Genomic DNA, 18256 nt, shown 5'->3' on the forward strand with positions numbered 1-18256 from the left:
CAGTCTGTAAACAACTGATGTTAATTCTGGCATTTCTCAGCTTCCGAGTGCTTATTTTTGATAAGATTGTGTTCTTTTCAATACTTACAGTCCATTTAAATAATTTTCTTATTTAAATTTTTAAAAAAGCAGCAAAACTTGCACTGGAAATTATACCTACATCCTGCAAAATCCTAAAATCCAAAAGACTTCCCCTCACCAGTCTTGCAAGCATTGGAAACCAGATCAACAGCGTCCTCCGCCATCACATCATCTGCACGGCACTGGCCACTGTGGGTGGGTGATTCAGCCTTGGCCAGGAGCACACAGCTGGGGTGAAGGACCAGGAATTCTCCGCAGGGGTGGCAGGTGCACCCTTGGGTTGATGGGAAGAGTTAGGAAGAAATAGAACCTACTCTGTGGAAATCCGCACTCTGCTGTGTTTAAGTCAACCAAGGAATTGTTGGATTTGAGCTTTTTTTTCGTATACGCAGCAAAAAGGAAATAGCAGAGACCTTGTTGTTTTGATTCTAGACCTTCTTAATGAAATGCTTGGGGAAAAAATAAGTTAAGCATGAGCAGAATTTTTTTTTAACCTTGTTCTAATGAATAGTATCAATGAATAAAAAATACCAAGCTTTGAGCAGATGCGTGGAGTGGAAATTGTACTGATGATTGTATTTAGCAAAAGGATAAATGACTGAAAACAGGCTTTTACAGTAGAGTTTTTAGGGAGCTTGGTACAAGTTGTAGGTCCTAGATTTAGTCATTTAGAAGTAGCTTCGGAGTCACGCTTTCTCTTTCCTGGTATTATGTTTTTTTCTTATTCTTTCTGATTTCTATTGTGCTGTTTTGTCCTTATAAGCACTCCTAAGCTGTTTCTATTGCCTCATCTGTAACCATTTCTTAGGCCTATTTCATTTTTTTAAAGAACTCTCTGCCTTCCAAGAAGACAGAGAAGATAACCAGCTAGATATGTGTATTGATGCTTGGAGAATTGTCCTGTAGATCTCAGTTAAAATAGTTGTGGTTTTTGATAAAACTGGTAAGACTGGATCATTTCCTTATTTAATGGCTTTGCTACAGCACAGTTTTCTTCTCCTTTCTCTCTATTGTAGGTCATTAATGAATCATTAGCTGATCAGTAATTACTGATCTTTTGAGAATATTGGTTTAATTATTTGGGAATCATAAGTGAAAGATACAGTTACATATTCTGCAGTGTAGGTAGTAGTACCTTGGTGTATTATGGCTTTAAAGAATCTGTTTGTGGGTTTTTTTGTAGGTTTTAATTGCTGAGTATGCCTGGTAAAATATGAATTATCGTATTACTGTATGTGATAAAAGGTATACTGTTGTGAGCCTCACAGTCTGCAGGTGTAACAGATGTAAGGCAAGATTAACAGGACAGAACAATAATTAAACCACAGACAGCCATCTCAAAAAAAAAACAACAAGGTTTGTCACATCCAATGCAATTAGGAAATGTGTCTTAAATTCTCTGCAAATATTTGTAAAAGCAATAAGAACATGTTAGTTTGGAAGACAGCTTTTCAGTGTGGACACTTACTTTAAGGAATTAAGATCCCTTTTTATGAATAGAAAAGCTGAGTGGAGTCCTGCCATATGGCAGCATGGTTCATAGGCGATAGGGTCCTTGGTTTATAGATGCTATGAGCTAAATACTGCTGAACAAAATAAGAGAACAGTCAGTATATATGCATTTTTAACAGTATGAACTGCTTACTCCCTTTAAGACGAGAAGGTTCAAATAATTAACGGTAATATTATGATTGCAAAAAGAAGTCCAGTTGTTCTTCAGCAGCCTACATCTGTGAAATGTGGTACCTCTGGGGACTGAGATTTAATTTTCCCAGGAGAAAGTATAAAAGCAGGAGAAAAAAGTAATGACTTCTGCTTGAGCAGAATAAACCTGCATCTACAAACGATTAACACTGGATAATGAAGTAGTAAAGAAGCAAAGGAGATTTCTAATAAAAGACTAATAACAAATCCCATTATACCATGGTGTATTTTTTTCCCTTGAAGTGTATTAGACCTTTAGCAAGGCTTCTGAATGAGATTGGGTAGTTGCAAGCAAAGTCAGTTCAAATGCTTCAAGCTTAGCTGAAATTTATTGCCTAACAGTTTGTGTAACTTGAAAGTTGTGGTTTTACAGGTGGGAGGGATTGTTAATGCAAGTAATAGGTTTCATGCAGAGTTTGGGTAATGTTTGTGTCACCACAGGACAAGTCTCCTGTAGACTAGGCACTGTAAAGTAACGTGCCACTATATGGTAAAATCCCTTAGACAGAACAGAAGTGGTATTAAACGCACTAGTTAAGCCTCACTTTTGTGTTAACAGCTCTTCTGACTTCTCCTCTTGAGGCCTGAAAATAAGTCCTCATAGGAAAGGGGTTTTTATGAGAGAGGTAAACACAGAGTTTGTGTTTGGTCATAGCTAATATTGTGACTTCAATAATTACTATGCTAACATAAAACGTTACAAGACTTAGGCTATTTAAAACACTTGTGGTCGACCGACATGTTGAAATTCATTTGTCTAGAAATGAACTTTTATTACTGCAATCAGGAAAAAAAGGCCTGGTACAAAAGTGGTTAAACATGAATTCTTGGTGAAATTTCTAGTTGCCTTTTTAGAAATTTTTGTGAGTTTTAAAGAATGACTTAATTTGCTTAGGAGAAATTTGCAATCAATCTTTTCTTGCCACTGAATAAACAGATTCCACATGCGTAGTAATTTGCATATCCCAGCTAAAAATGTAATACATTATTTTTAAGTCCATTTCGTAATAACTATTTCAGGATTAATGTTGCTAACTATTCTTTAGCTCTTTCAGATTTAACCTTAGATAATCCTACCCAAAAATGTACAAAGCTGGCAGGTCTGTTCTGGAATAGAAACAGAAGGGACCTTTCCTGAGGTCAGCAAGTAAGTTAGTGTAAGAGCCAGAACTGGAAATGAGAAATCTTGAGAAATATTTTCTTCTACTGCATCTCAAGCTTCCAGTCTCAAGCAAATATTACATTTAATAAGACAGGCTTTCACAATTTGCTAGGTATGAAAACAGCACAGATATGAACAGGAATTAATGGTATAGTCTACATTCAGATTCTCACTAAATATGGTAAAGATTTAAATGAGGTTTAATCCAAATAGCATCCATAGCAAGTTTTACATGGAAAAACACATCAGCAACAGGGAGGAAGCCTCTTCAAAATGTAACCCGATCCATTTTAACTGCTGTTTGGCATCTGCCTCTGAACTCGCTTTCACTTGACTGGGCACTTCGGGGGCTTCTCCTAAACCGCTGGCCTCACCCCCGTTTTTGCTGTTGCAGGCTATTCTGACATAAAATTTTCTCCCTTTCATCCTAGATCACTATCACATTAAATGCTGAAAAATACTATATATAGGATTGATATGTTTTGTCCTTTGAGGTTCACCCACGTAATAATATTCTTCAGTTGAGCTTCTACAGTCTGTAATATGTCACTTCTTTAATGTAGCTGCAGTAACATTTCCACAAATGCACTTAGTTAAGTGATTATCACAGATCTTCACGCTTTGCAAAAATTTCTGGTAAGATGTTTTGGATTGGACTTAATCCTGGGATATATACCCTGACTTTATCATATTGGGCAAAACAGAGAACTACAAGTCACGTCTTTCCCTTTTTTTCAGGCGATGGGTACGGCTCCTGTTTGGACGTGAATTCCCACTTCAGGACCTTCTGGTTGTCTGGGATGCTCTATTTGCCGACAGTATCACCCTGAATTTAGTTGACTACATTTTTGTAGCCATGTTGTTATATATTAGAGATGCCTGTAAGTATCAACTATCATACGATCCTTTAAAAAGAATGTGATCCTATTTTTCAAAGAAAAAGAGGACTTAAGAAATGCTAAATTTCACCGTGACTTTTTTAACATACTGGAAACAGTTTCAAATGCTAGGAGAGGAGCCATTTGTTATTAGACATGGTCTGCTGTATTTATGAAACAAATTGTGTCTTGGAGTTAAATGCAGGTTTGCTTTCGGAGTAGTTCTGTGTTTTTATATGGAGTTGCAGATTTGATGTGCAGTAGGTGATACAGGTATGTATACAGCTCCACCTTCTGACCAAGCCGATGAATTGAGTAAAGACTCCTTTTGACACTGGAAATATCTTTATGCTCTTCTGCTGTGAGAAACGTGAAAATGCACGAGACAATGACTCATAATTTCAAAGATATATCTTGAACGAAATGTAAATGCAGAGATGAGTAACAATTACAAAATATGTTTATTCCATGCAGGAGTGGTGTGTTTAAAAAATGGTCATTTCATTTTAGTATGCCTGAAATACGTGCAAAGGTGACTTCTTAAGGATCAGTGATGACCAATAAATACATTAAGTTGAGACAAACAAGAAATCACAAAAAAAACTGTTAGCTTATATAATTGTGAATGGGAGACAGAGGGTATGTAAGGATTAATTGAGAGGCATGTATTTCTGTCCCATCATATTTTGCAAAGAATCCTGTATACAACTTTGCTGCAACAAAGTGTGTGTTTTGCATCAAGATGCATGTCTGTCATTAAATATATGAATTCTGTAGCATGCTGTTCAGAGTTAATTATATACAATCTGTAAGCTTTGGTATATAACAAGGTCATGTATTTGACACAATTTTGTATTCTAGGACACATGAAGTTTTCAACATCTGTGGTTCTTATTTTAGGAGCTATTCTTGAAAATATAATATGCATGTACTTTACACGTACTGTCGTTCCAGTGCCTGCCTTCATGTGTTTTTTTAATTACTTTTTAATAAACATGCAGCATATAGAGCTACCTTACATTCCTCTCAAAGAAGTGTACATTTAACTCAGTTTAGAGGTTTCAAAATTAATGCTGCTTTTTCAGGATGTGATTCTAGGTCTATTATGTTCTGCAATCTACATCTTGCTTGTTTATGTGCACTAAACTGAAATAGTCTTAAAAATTTTGATATAGATATGTAGTGCAGATGCACGTATAAATGTTTCTTAACACCAGTATTTTATTTTGTGTTATTATTTCCCTTAAAAAAAATAATTTAGAGCTGTCTTTGTAAGCACTGTCTCTCCCCTGGGGGAGGAAAGGTTCTTCTGGATTTTTCTTGTTTTGTGTTGCTCACATACAAGTATTGGTATGAGGTAACTAAAACGATCAGCTAAAAATGTGTTCTAGGCATCTGTATGAAATTAGTCTCCCTCTTTTCTCTGAAAATCCCAGGCTTAGTAAATACAGCACTAAATAGCTTTGGAGTACATTTGCCCAAATGTAATGCAAAGTCATCTCATCAGGACAGCTAGTACTTCATACATACACTGTTTCTGTAATAAGTAACTTTCTGTTCTATAGTTGGACCTAATTACTTACTCTAAGCATAATAGAATGGTGGAACAAAACACCTAGTCATAAATACTGTAAAGCTGAGTATATTTTCAAAGTCAAGCTCAGAATATAGCGACTTCCACAGATCTTGATTTGATAAAAGAAATCTTTTCTTATGTATCTGTAATAGAAGAGTTTTGCATGCCTCCTCATTGCTTTATTGCTGATAATATGTAAGCTTTGAATAGAGGCCAAAGTTCTGTTTTAATATTTTTAAAACCCTTTTCAAATAAAATAAGTTTCTAAAGGTTTTTATTTTTTTAGTGTAAGGAAATGTTAGTTCAAAACACCCGGTGATGTTAATCATCTATAAATAAATAGGCTGGAAATTTTCAGTTTAAAAACTTTGAAACGATAGGAATAGTAATAGAGCTCCTAAGAAATTATGTTATAAAAATGTCAAACCAGCCAATGATAATAATACAATACAGAAATTATTTGGAAGTTTAAAAATGATGCAGTTTCTTTTATACCAACACAGTTGGGGACAGGGGAGAAGTTACTGGCTTGGGAATTGATGGATTTTTTCTATATTTCATTGTGATATTCTCAAGGACACGATTTTAAGAAAATATTATTTTTGCTATATTTTTCCTTTTTAAAAAAAATCCTGTTACTTAAATGATATTTTATTCAAGGGGAAAGGAACATTTGGATTATTAGATTATTGTTTCTACATTTGAGAGATTAGAGATAACAGAATCACGTACACAGCCGTTCTGTAAACTGCTCTGTTCAGTTTTACATCTGTATCCAAGCAGAGCTTTATCAGTGGAGTGATAATTCTCACAAGCCAAGTGCAGGGTTGTGTACCAAAGTGTCTGTGAGTTTTAATAAATTATATTCTGCATTTCTTTGGAAAAATTCATGCAAAACAACCTTTTTTTAAAAAAATCTTTCAAATCAGAAGTGTGTATATGTTACTTCTTTTTCACTGGTATGGAAGCATATACAGTTCTTGATGAAATCAGAATGGGGGGGGGGTGCAGTGCAAAATTATGTCTATTTTATATATCTCCCTTCCCTTCAACAAGGACAAAAATGAACAAACCTGGAAGACTTGTCTATATTTTGCACAGTAAACTTGCACCAGGAGCTAGTGTTGTCTGATCAGCGTTAGAATAAGTATACTTTTGTCATGTTCCCACTTGAAGACTAGCTATGGCCACTGCTAGGATTTATGTTTTCCTATATAAAGGCACTCTGATATTATACATGTAATAAAGGAGCCACAGCCTCTTCTTAGAGGAGCTGATTTGTTATTTTTGAGGTTCATATTATCTATGTTTAACTCAGTTTAGGGCCTGCTAAATAGAACACAGCCATGAATAAAGCAATGGGGGAAGTAGTCCCACCTTTCCAGGGTTAGGAAGTCATCTGGATAAAGGACTGGTGGCATCAAACATTAAACTCTAAAGAAATTACATGTGGCAGAAAATTAGAACTTGGTTGAGGACAGGTGCAGTCAGATTACATGTTTTCCACCACTGTTGTTGCTGCTTGCATCCAGGAATGGTTATTGGACCAACAGAGAAGAGTCAGCCTCATCTAAAGCAGAACTGACCTTCAGGGATCATCTAGACCAAACTACCTGCCATGGGCAGGGCATCACTCACTAGATCAGGTTATTCAAAGCTCTGCCCAACCTGACCTTGAACACTTCCAATGATGGGGCATTCACAACTTCTCTGGGCAACCTGCTCCATTGTCCCACCACCCTCATTGTAAAATATTTCTTCCTTAACATTCAATCAAGTTCTACCCTGTTTCAATTTAGAACCATTGCCCCTTGTCCTATCACTACAGGCCTTGGTAAAAACGCTCTGTATTTCTTGTAAGCCCCTTGTAATTACTGAAAGGCCATAATAAGGTCTCCACGGAGCCTTCTCTTCTCCACGCTGAACAACCCCAATTCTCTCAGCCTGTCCTCACAGCAGAGGTGTTCCAGCCCTCTGATCATTTTGGGGCTTCCTCTGGCCCCTCTCCAACAGATCTATGTCTTTCCTGTACTGAGGGCTCCAGAGCTGGACACAAGACTCCGGGTGGGGCCTCACCAGAGCAGAGTAAAGGGGCAGAATCACCACTCTCGACCTGCTGGCCACACTCCTTTTGATGCAGCTGAGAACACAGTTGGCTTTCTGGGCTGCGAGCACACATCGCTGGGTCATGGGCAGCGGACAGATCACTCTGAAACGAAGGGTACCAACAGGTGTTTCAGCAAACTAATCCCTTTAACCCAAGGTTTCCCAGCCAATAGAGCACTGGCAACAATATTGTCTTCTGTAAAGATTTCTACATGAAAAGGGGACAGCTGAATATGTGGGGAAAACCCTAAAGAAAAAATACATATAAAAGTTAGCAGGACTTCCTCGTTTTTTTAACTTTCTTTGGATAGCAAGGTTTCATGGGTGTCTTCTTCCCTGACAAAAAAGCTGAGGGAAAGAGTTGGTAACCAATAGCAGAAAACAAGTTGCTTTTCTGTTTAAAGGATGCTATTCTACTACTTCGCTAAAGTTGTCCAGGAGCTCTGGGTAGTTACAAATGTTTATGCTCTTTAGAATACCTTTGCTTGGTATTCTGCACAGACACAGGTTATTGCCCAACAGTTTGATTTTTTTTTTCCATTATTCAATCGCTTAATTATTATGGATATCAGAAGATTAATAATTACAGTAAGTGTCTTGTGATTGAAAATACAATTTTTTTTGTCAGGGGTCAAGTCTGCACCATTAAAATAAATCAGCTTTTTAATATTTACTTTTCTCTGTGAGACAGCAAAGAACTCTTCCAGGAAAAGTAAAGAAAGGATAATTTTAATCCATTTTACATTGCAGAATAGAACACATACTGATCTGTTCAAAAGAGAAATGTGTTGGTCTTACTTCCTGCCGTTTATAAAAGGGTTTAGAATTCACGATCCATTTTCAGTATTTTTATTTGCTTTGGTAAAAAGGCATCATGATCATAACTGCAGTACATATCTTAAATTTGATTTACGTATGAGAGTTTGATTTGGTATGTACTATGTGGTGCTCGTATTGTACTCCTCTGAAAGAACTCTGACAGAGACCATTGTATTGTGTTCATTATGCCAGCTTTGTGACTTCAAGAAGAAAAAAACAGGTACCTGAATATGAACAAGAAAAACAAAGGGTAGGAAAAAGAACAGGCAGAACAGATAAAGAATGAGTAGGATAAGTGAGTGCTTTACAAATGAAAGCAGATGTATGAAATTACAAGCTGTCGGATCAGCAACGGAAATGAAGATGATAAAGTGGTTCCCTACACAGATTATAATTATTCATTTTGCCCAGTCCTGCATCTTTTCCCCATAATCCTCTTGTTGAGGGAGGAAAGGTACAGGAGCATATGAGGCTTATTCACATGAAAGAAAAAAAGTAAAACATTTAAATCTTTCTGTCTGCAAAATGGTCCTTTATTTTGCCTTTTATTGATTGAAAATAATTTTGTATTTGCAATGATTCTTTCTGGTGTAGAGATTCATTAAAAGTATTTCTTACTACAAGTAGAGTTCTCAGAATAGCAAAGTTTGTTAAAAATGTATTTACAATTACTATTGTTGGAGGCTGTCTTTATGTTGCAGAGTGCAAGCATCATTAACAGGCATTGCTTGACAGCTGTGGCAGATGGATTGCCTGGATTTAGATGGTGCAAAAGAAATGAAGTAGCTTACATAGACCTGCCTGAAAAGATGTCTTTAATAATTGCACTCATAATTAGATTGATTTGGGGGGAAAAAAAAAAAACACAAACAAACACACAGCAGAAGACAACAATAAGTGAAGAGGCATGAAGAGCCATAGAGTATACTTGCATAGATTCAGATAAGATCAAGCACAATTATCACGAAGTTGTAAACTTTAGCAAAGCATGCTGAAAATTTCCTGATTAAGTTAAAAATTCTAATAAAGCTAAAGGTATATTATATTTTTAAGTATTTATGAATTTAAAATCTAGCCTTTTACCTTGTTCCTGAACATTTCATAAGTAGTTTCTGATTTACGAGAAAACCAGGAGTTGTTGACATCATTTTACATATGTGTGTACATATGTGTGTGGGCATGTATGTGTATAGGTACATAAGAACAACATAGAAGATATTTCAGCAAAGAATTGTCAGAGTGGGAGAAAGTCATCAGAAAAGCAGAACTGAAGGTAGAATTTATCTCACAAATTTTCCCACTTAAATTTGGGTGTCTATGGATGAGTATCTGTAATGTCAGTGTCCATTTTGGAGCACAGAACTGGTTCTTCAAGCTCCACTAGTATGTGATGAACCTATTGGAAAACATACTTGTTTGAAATATCAAAATAAGATAGTAATATTACACTCTTTTTTTCTTTCCCCCCCCCCCCACATTTTAGTGATTTCAAGTAATTATCAGACCTGTTTGGGACTTCTGATGCATTATCCACCCATTGGAGATGTTCACTCCCTTATCCTAAGAGCACTTTTTCTCCGAGATCCAAAGGTGAGATGCTTGCTTTGCAAATACAGGTTAATAAACTCGTGTAATAAAACATTCTAAATACTATGAAATTAATAACAACCTACATTATGGGGACTAAACTGAAGTTTAAAGTGTCTTCTTCCCTGACAAAAAAGCTGAGGGAAAGAGTTGGTAACCAATAGCAGAAAACAAGTTGCTTTTCTGTTTAAAGGATGCTATTCTACTACTTCGCTAAAGTTGTCCAGGAGCTCTGGGTAGTTACAAATGTTTATGCTCTTTAGAATACCTTTGCTTGGTATTCTGCACAGACGTTTTTCATAATAAAGTATAATGTTGAGGGAAACAGTAGTATTTTGTATAATAACCTAGTAAACTGTATAGAAACTGTCATGCAATTTCATCTGTAAGACCTTTTTCATGAGATTTCTGCAAATTAAGCACTGTTAACCCATATGTAATAGTTATGTTATGTTTTTCAGTTAAAAATGAGAGTTTGCTGTTACCGCCTGAAAAGATTCTCGTGAATAAAATGTATACATTCATAAATTTTATGTTACATATTGCTAGTATACAGTTTCTGATCTACTCATCCTTACTAAAAAAAAAAAAGGCAGGCCTCTTGCTGTTTTAGAATGGTGTGTGTGTATGTGTGGATAGAATATACACAGTATACTGTATAAAGTGTTTGAGATGAAGCTGTACATAGTAATCTTTGCAATATTCAGCTCTTTGGCAGACAGCAGAGTTTGTGCTGCTGGTTTTGAACTGTCTTTGTGCATGTCCCATTAGTTGGCTGCCAGTGTAAAGTCTGATTTCCCTCATCTTCTTGATGCGCGTCACCTTTGAAAGTGAAAAATTCATCATTTCTGCACTCTGACTGCCTTCTGCAAAATTTCATTCATCACCAATGTTTACACTTTTATGGATTAAGAAAAAAAATGTCTCTTTGTTTCTGTATCAGTTTTTTGCAGAAATCTGCATCCTTACGGCTGCTTTCTTCATTCCTCTCAGGCACAAAGATTTCTTTCATGATGAGAAGTAAAGGATATCGTCTTTTCAGTTTTTAAGAAAGTTTGTAACATTAGATCTCAAGGAATCTTTCTTAAGATTTCAGCAGCAGTCTGTGAAATCAGACTGCCCGGCATTTATTTATGTAGTCTCTTAGCAAAACAATAAGTAAGTTCTGGAGGGAAAATACAGTGGGAGGAAAATTGTGCTAAGATATCAAACTAAATCCAACATGTAATCTGTCATTTATTGAAGGTATGTGTGAAAAGATAGAATAATTACTAATTATTCAGCTGTCCTCTGAAGCATCCTAGGCAGAATGCAACATATCCTACCAGCTGAAGGGGACAAAAATAAACCACCAGCTTCCTGTGGAAGAGGCTTGATCACTGTTTTGCTCCTTACACTCTTCTCTCCAACAGAATGAAGTTGTCAGGATCTTAAGACATTAGTGTCCTATTAATTAATATTCTTGAATGCACCTTGAACACCTTTCAGAAAAACACTGGATGTAGTTCCTACCTGTCTTTTAGGTAGCTCTCCCTTCGCACAGGTGAATAAGTACTTAAAGCTCTTCTGCGGAAAGACTGCTAGTTGTTTTGTCAATTTAAATACAATTAATTACAATTGTTCCTCATTGCTAAGCTATGCTTATCTGCTTGGGAAATGCTCAGAAGGTTAAAAAGCTGGGATTTACAGAGAATGAAGAGCTATGAGGGACTTCCAGCCTCCTCTCCTTTTACGTTGGGTCTTTGGGTTGACACTGCATAAACAGATCTGGACTTCTTACAATAGGGAGTTAAACTATTCTAAAGGATCACTCTAAAGGAGAAAAATAGCTTCTGGTCTGAGAAAGAAATGTATTTTCAATGCTATGACTTGAGTACCTGTTTCTTATCTTTACCTAAGTATGATTTTAAGTTTCACTTATGTGTCTTGAAGCATATGCTCTTTCAATCCTACGTATTTCTGAAATTGAAGTCTTGTTATTCTACAAGACCTACACATAAAAATTTTCCAAGTCTGACAAAATTTTTCATTACACAGAATGAAAGGAAAGACTCAACAAGACATCGTGAGTGCTGCAGGAGTCCAAAGGCTGTACCCAGATCATATACTGATATAAATGGGAAAATTATGATACCTTTTTTTTTCTCTCTTTCTGCATAAAGATAATGCAGTTTGCCATTCCCTGAGCAGATAAAAGAAGATTGGAAGAAATGACAAGGAAATTTTAGTCAGTAGTGTAACTTGTAAGTGATGATTAGCAAATTCAGTACTTAATGATTTTTCTTCCTATTTTGATGTTTTCCTGCGCATTTCTCCATCACCACCTTCTGGTTTCTAATGGGAAATTACAGTTGGTTTAGTGCAATTTTGATCTCCTGAGCCCGGGCTAAGTTGTTTTGTGAGGCATTTCATCCAAGATTTCGCTTGGGTTTCAATATGTGAAGGTGGGGAACCCTTCTGTGGGAGACCGTGGCATGGTCCAGTGGCTTATTTTGTTATTTGTTGAACATAGCAAGAATGTTTAATGTTGTTTCAAATATATGAGAGAGGCTTGCTCTCTGCCCTTTGGAGCTTTAAGTCTCAGCTGGACAAGAAATACAGTTTAGAAGTCATGGGCAGGGACAAACAGGTATCACCCTCTTGCAGGTTTGTTAATATATATTGCTCATGAGATTATTTTTGCAGCTAGGTAAATGCCAAATAATTTCGCTGAGGGGAAGTTGTGGGGTATTTGGACTAAGAAAGGTTGATGGTAGGTACATAAAACGGAAAGGTTCTTAAGGAACAATCCTGTCATCACCAGGAGATTTACTATACGTAAAAGATGGGTGACATTTTTTTCTGACAAATGGACAAGATAATTGCCTCACCTTTTGTGGAATCAAACCTTAGCATTATCCAGTAATAACAATAACAAAAAAGTAATTAGTTTGTACCATTAATATAAAGCATGGAGCAGTTCTCTTTTTGATTTAGTGGACCCCAGTTGGCAGCTGGAGTGAGAGGACATTTTAGACTCCACATCCTTTATATATTCCAGTGCCATGGAAGAGAAATACATATCTCTGTATAGCTGAAAACAAGTTAATGCACCTGTCTCAGAAGGGGGATCTGAGAGATACAAATTTTACGGGTATGGATCAATGCAGAATAATTGAATTTCAGCCTTTTCTGCATTTGGATGGTTCTTAGGAAAATGCGGAATGAAAACCTCAAATTGGTATTGTTGTCTTTGCATAGGGTGATAAAGATAACCTGCTTAGCAGAGTATTTGTTTCACATTTCTAATCTTTGACCAGGTAATTACCTCAGTTGTTTACATGAAAGTAACTTCAATGCACTTACAGTCCTTCTAAATATAAAAGTAGAGCTTCTTACGGAAGAAGGGGCTATTAAAAGTATGTATATGTGAAATGAGAAAATAAGCGACGGGTTTTTCTGTGTATATCCAAAAGCATTTACTAAAGGTGTGTCTCTATGTATTTACTATCCCACGAGTAGCCAATTTTCTTCATTTTTTTTGTTATCAAAACCACTGAGCGCTGTTAATTTTCAAAGCGAAGGCTGTGAAATTAAGAAATAGAGATATGGAGATAGGGCAGTGGAAGAATATAAAGTGATTAAAAAACATAGTTCTAACTAGAGTTGTTCAAATTAAAAAAAAAAAATTAAAAACCCAATTAGAAACAAAAGTCATAGAAAATGTGAACATATTGTGTTCCTTAAATAACCAGATGTTCTTTCCTTCCTGAAGGCAGCCAGGGCTAGGAATAAAAGGTTTAAAACTATTGTTTTAAGTTAACTGTGAATTTTGCAAATCTGTTTTCACCCTTTAGCAAATAAAATTCTAATACAGCAACATAAGCAAAGTAATTTTCATCTTTGGGTGTTCTTATTTGTATGTTGTTCTGTGTTGAGTGTTAACCTTATCACAATGACTTATTAGAAAACTAAAGCACTATATAGTATATTACAGTTTTACTTTGCATACTAAGAACCTGACAACCATCCTTTGTCTGAAAGCTTACTGTATTTATTCTTCATATTTTTTGTAAAATAAGTTTGCTCTCAGTTATTTTAACATAGCAAGTTACACTGTTCATTGAACCAAGCTGGTTTGGAGCTTAATGGAAGGGACACACCTTTTGTCATAAGCCATCGATTCAAAAAACGAAAAAAGAAAATGGTCGTGCTTGGTTGGTGGGAATTCATTTGTTGTTTATGCTAACAATATTCTGGTTACTGCTGCTGATATTTTCTCAACATTGTATTTTAAGCTATTTGCTGACATTGAAAATGGTCGTACAATAATATTAAATTCTAGCTAAATCCATGATGAAGCATACATGACATTTCAAAGAAGTCGTATTAGTTCATCATGACTGAAATTAGAGGGACTGCCAGAAAACCTAAAGAATAATATATGGTCATGATCCCTCATATAGTGATTAGTCTAGGAAATCTGCATTCCAGCTTTTAACACTTTTCACAATCTGAGCAATAAGTGACAAGAGAAAAACACTTTGCTGAAATTTTGAACCAAAGTCTTTGTACGTTTGTTTTCAGCTGAATTTTCCTCTTAGGTAGCTGCCACCATCTCAGAGTGTTCTCCAAGCTAGTTTCATGTGCCTGAAAGGCTGTTGAGTTTCACTTTCTTCTTCTTCAGATAAATTCTTTTCTATACACTCATTAACTGAGGTGCCGCTGCAGAGCTGCAACTGTCCTTTGAAACCTGCCGTTATGTCAGTATTGTTTGTTTTGCTGTTTGTGGCAGGAGAAAAGCAGGTTTGGGGTTGTTTTGTTTGTTTGTTAGCATTGTGTGTGCAATCTGGCATTAATTACCTCTCTTTAATGACCAGATTGCAGCCAATTGGAAGTTGGGATCTGGCAGGGTTTGGGCATTAGCAGCTCATTAATTTGTACCTGCACACTGAGGTACTGCTGGGGCGCCCAGTCCGTTTTGTTAGAGGGGTTTCAACAAGGGGGAGCGGGGCCCTGAACAAACATTTACTTTATGCTTTCTTCTTTTTTTTTGTCTTTCCCCTGTCATGAAGAATGTGACCGATCTTTCAGGAGATTCACAATTACACATTAGTGTTTTTGGGGTGTATGAAAATTAAATATCAGAAATCTGGGATAATGAGTCGCCCAATGCAGTGTGAGCTGCACCTACACTTTAATAAGAGAGTTGCCTTGACAGGGGGTGTGACTGATAAAGGAAACAAGTTTTTCCAGAAAAGCCAACTACATGTACAAGACTTTGGAAGTTTAATGCAATGTAGGTAGACTTTAATGGACAAAAATGCATCACAATCCTCAACTGACTTCTGGTTTTATAACCACATTCAATTCTTTGTAGTGAACGCAAGCATTTTGGTGGTCTAACTTCCCCATTTGCGAAGACAATACCATTAGATGAAATGTAAACACCTCACTTTTTAAAAATTGATGTTTTTTCTGTAGCCCCATGGTAAGCTTTTTAATGTGGGGCTATACAACTAAGAATTGCAGATATTATACATGTAAAAGCCAAGATAATCACTTGTTCTTTGTTTATGTTCATGTTCTTAAAATGAGGAACTTCTACTTTCCAAGGAGATAGGCCATGCTTTGTTTTAAGAATTATTGTTCTAAATATTCAGTTATTGTGTTTCATTAATAGAATGAGGTATGACAAGCAGCTCTGAGTTTAATGATAAATTACTTGGAATAACCACGTTGCCATAGTACCACATAAAAATAGTAAGTGTACCATGAATTAAAAATCCTCTTCATTTTTCTACCTTTGTTTCAAAACCTTCATTTCCAGTGCACCTGTTCATTTAAAAACATAAAAAAGCTTTGTGGTCAGTACTCATAGTATAAAAACTTCCTCATCTCTCCCAAAGTTCATTGCAATTTCCCCTGATACGTTAACCATTTAATCAACCCACCATAAAATAGTCATCTTCTTCCAAGTATCCTGTATGTCACAAGTCCTATTTTCAGGAAAAAATCTTGGCAAGCGGTTGATTAGTCTTCTAGTCAAGACTTTTCGAATGATAAGTCTTTCAAAGTCCTTTTCATTCCTCAGTATCATATGTTAGCACAGTAGATATCACTCAAAGGAGGGAGTTGGTCTCTTGGATTGCCAACCATGGTGCAGTTCGCAGTATTGCTCTGTCTTTAGTGTTATTATGCACAGGCCAGTTATTTGGTTAAGAACCCACAAATACTGTATCAATGCAACTTAAGCAGCCACCCCATTTAAACGAATAGGAAAATAGCAGGAAATAATACAGAATGAATCAAAGCTTCCTGAACAATGACACCTCTCATAGTCAAGACAAAGCTGTGCAGTAGGTAACATGGTGCAAACACAAGAAAAAAAAAGTGACTGCAGCTTTGAATCTTATCTGTAGATTTTGTTATTATGCCTTTTATCAAGGTGTTCTCCTTGTTAATCAAAAAGAGAAGGCATGAGATGCAGCGACATCATGTTCAGGCTAGTGGGGCAGTCGGGGAAAATTTAGAAATAGGGAAGGAACTATTCTCCTGTACTGATCAGCACTCCCGATAATATTGACTGGGTATTCATAAGCTCTGTCATGTTAAGTACTTTAGAGGCGCAAGATGAGGAGAAAGTTATCATTGGAAGCCATGACTTTAAACTGTGCTTTCTCTTTGAACAAGTTGATATACTTAGTAGCAAAGTAAAAGCAATTCTGATTGTACTTGATGCTAAAGCAAGAAGCTGAAGCACTTTAAGCTCTTAATTACTTTAGCTACCAATAAAATTTATTGCTTGTGAATTTCTCGGGGCTGTTGCTTTCAAATGATTGGTTTACTTCTGTTTAAAAAGTCATCTAGAGCTGCTGACCCTCTCCTAAAGAGTAATGATGTTATTTATAAAATTACACTAATAAAACGTATTTAACAGTGTTAGAGTGAGGTGATTGTGGTTCTTCTTGTGTGCAACCTGACAATTCAATTAATCACTTCTAGTTTGCAAAGTAGTTTATCAAAAGGAAGCACTTAAACACTTAAAGCACTTTGATTCTACCTAATCAAAAGTTCTGTGTATCATAATTTATTTATTTGACTAAAATTTGCAAAACACAAACTGTGACATATAAAAATAGATTCATAACTTTTCAATAATGTATGAGTGATTAGCTACTGAATCATACGCAATCTATTATGATGAAATTTAAGTTCAGTCTGTTCTGATATAAATGTAGATATACTGCTGGTGTATTGACATATTTTGTAGTAAAAATTAATGTATTAATTGTTGTACACGAAGCTATTTGAGTACATTTGTATTAGAGAACATTTCTCTGAAAGGGCAAAATAACTTTCAAGATACAAGTGGGAATGGTACATTCTATCCTTTGCTGTAATGTACAGAAAATTAGGTTTGGAGACATGATGTCTTTGTCCTCTGTCTTTTTAAGGAGCAGAAGTGATCAAAATGGCTCTGCAGTACCCTCATTATTGCAGTTCCAAAATGAAAGGAGTTGCTTGTCCTGCAGCACCAGGAACTTATTTTCTCTCTGTGTTTTAGAGGAAAAGACTTGCACCTCAGTTTCCTTTTGCTGTGGTGTGTGCATGAGGCTCTTTGAAAGAGCCTTTTGCACTCCCCTAGGGACCTTCTTCAAGTGGTTTACGTAGCACATTACACACAGAACATAAATTAATCTGTTTCTTTTCCACGTAACAGAAATAACCAAATAGCACCTTAAAATGCTCTCTTTTTCTCCCTGATGTGTGGGATTTGTATACAAGCATGTATCTGGAGAAGACATAATGCTCTAAGTGTGGTTATAAGGGTTTTATCAGTGTAAGCTTCAGATAACTGCATTACCAACAAAGCCATCAGTGAGTTATGCAGGTTGTCCAAAACGAGTGCCAATAAAACCATAATGTGGTAGCTTTTCTGTACATAAAGATGTCATATTTTAAATCTCATAATTTGGAGCATTCCGGGGTTTAAAGCGAGGCTTGCTGTGTGTTCCCTTCAAAAGGCTGGATCTTTCCTCCACAATGTTGTAAAACTCCTGTTCCTAACCGTGCGGGGCTGCAAGATGCCAGAGCATAAATCTGTCACAGGGTAGGGCTGAACACTGTCAGATTTATACCTCACTATTTAGTTAATTTACTTCTTAAAACCAAGGGTTCAGCTGAAAAATAGGCGACTAAATTAAGAGGCAGATTTAAAAGGTACTTAAGCGATTTCTGTTGATGCAAAATGGGGATTTTACACAGGTTATGAACTTGAACATTGGCAGGTCGGAGTCTTTTTGTCTGGAATATCGATAAAAGCTGATTTGGTAGGATTTGATCTACTTATTAAAACGCAAT

At 36.2% G+C, this 18256-nt stretch overlaps 1 protein-coding gene across 13 annotated transcripts in view; it reads left to right on the forward strand.

The window, feature by feature from the left end:
* Positions 1 to 18256, forward strand: part of TBC1D5 (TBC1 domain family member 5) — a 315400-nt gene that overhangs the window by 234909 nt on the left and 62235 nt on the right. For all 13 annotated transcript variants that reach the window (XM_082046566.1, XM_082046568.1, XM_082046562.1 and 10 more), the window contains 2 exons: positions 3686 to 3828; positions 9810 to 9916. In XM_082046566.1, the coding sequence (XP_081902692.1) occupies positions 3686 to 3828; positions 9810 to 9916 (250 nt within the window). The remainder of the gene's footprint in view (positions 1 to 3685; positions 3829 to 9809; positions 9917 to 18256) is intronic.

This window comes from Streptopelia decaocto (genome assembly GCF_964273445.1).
Source record: "Streptopelia decaocto genome assembly, chromosome: 2".
Taxonomy (NCBI): Eukaryota; Metazoa; Chordata; class Aves; order Columbiformes; family Columbidae; genus Streptopelia; species Streptopelia decaocto.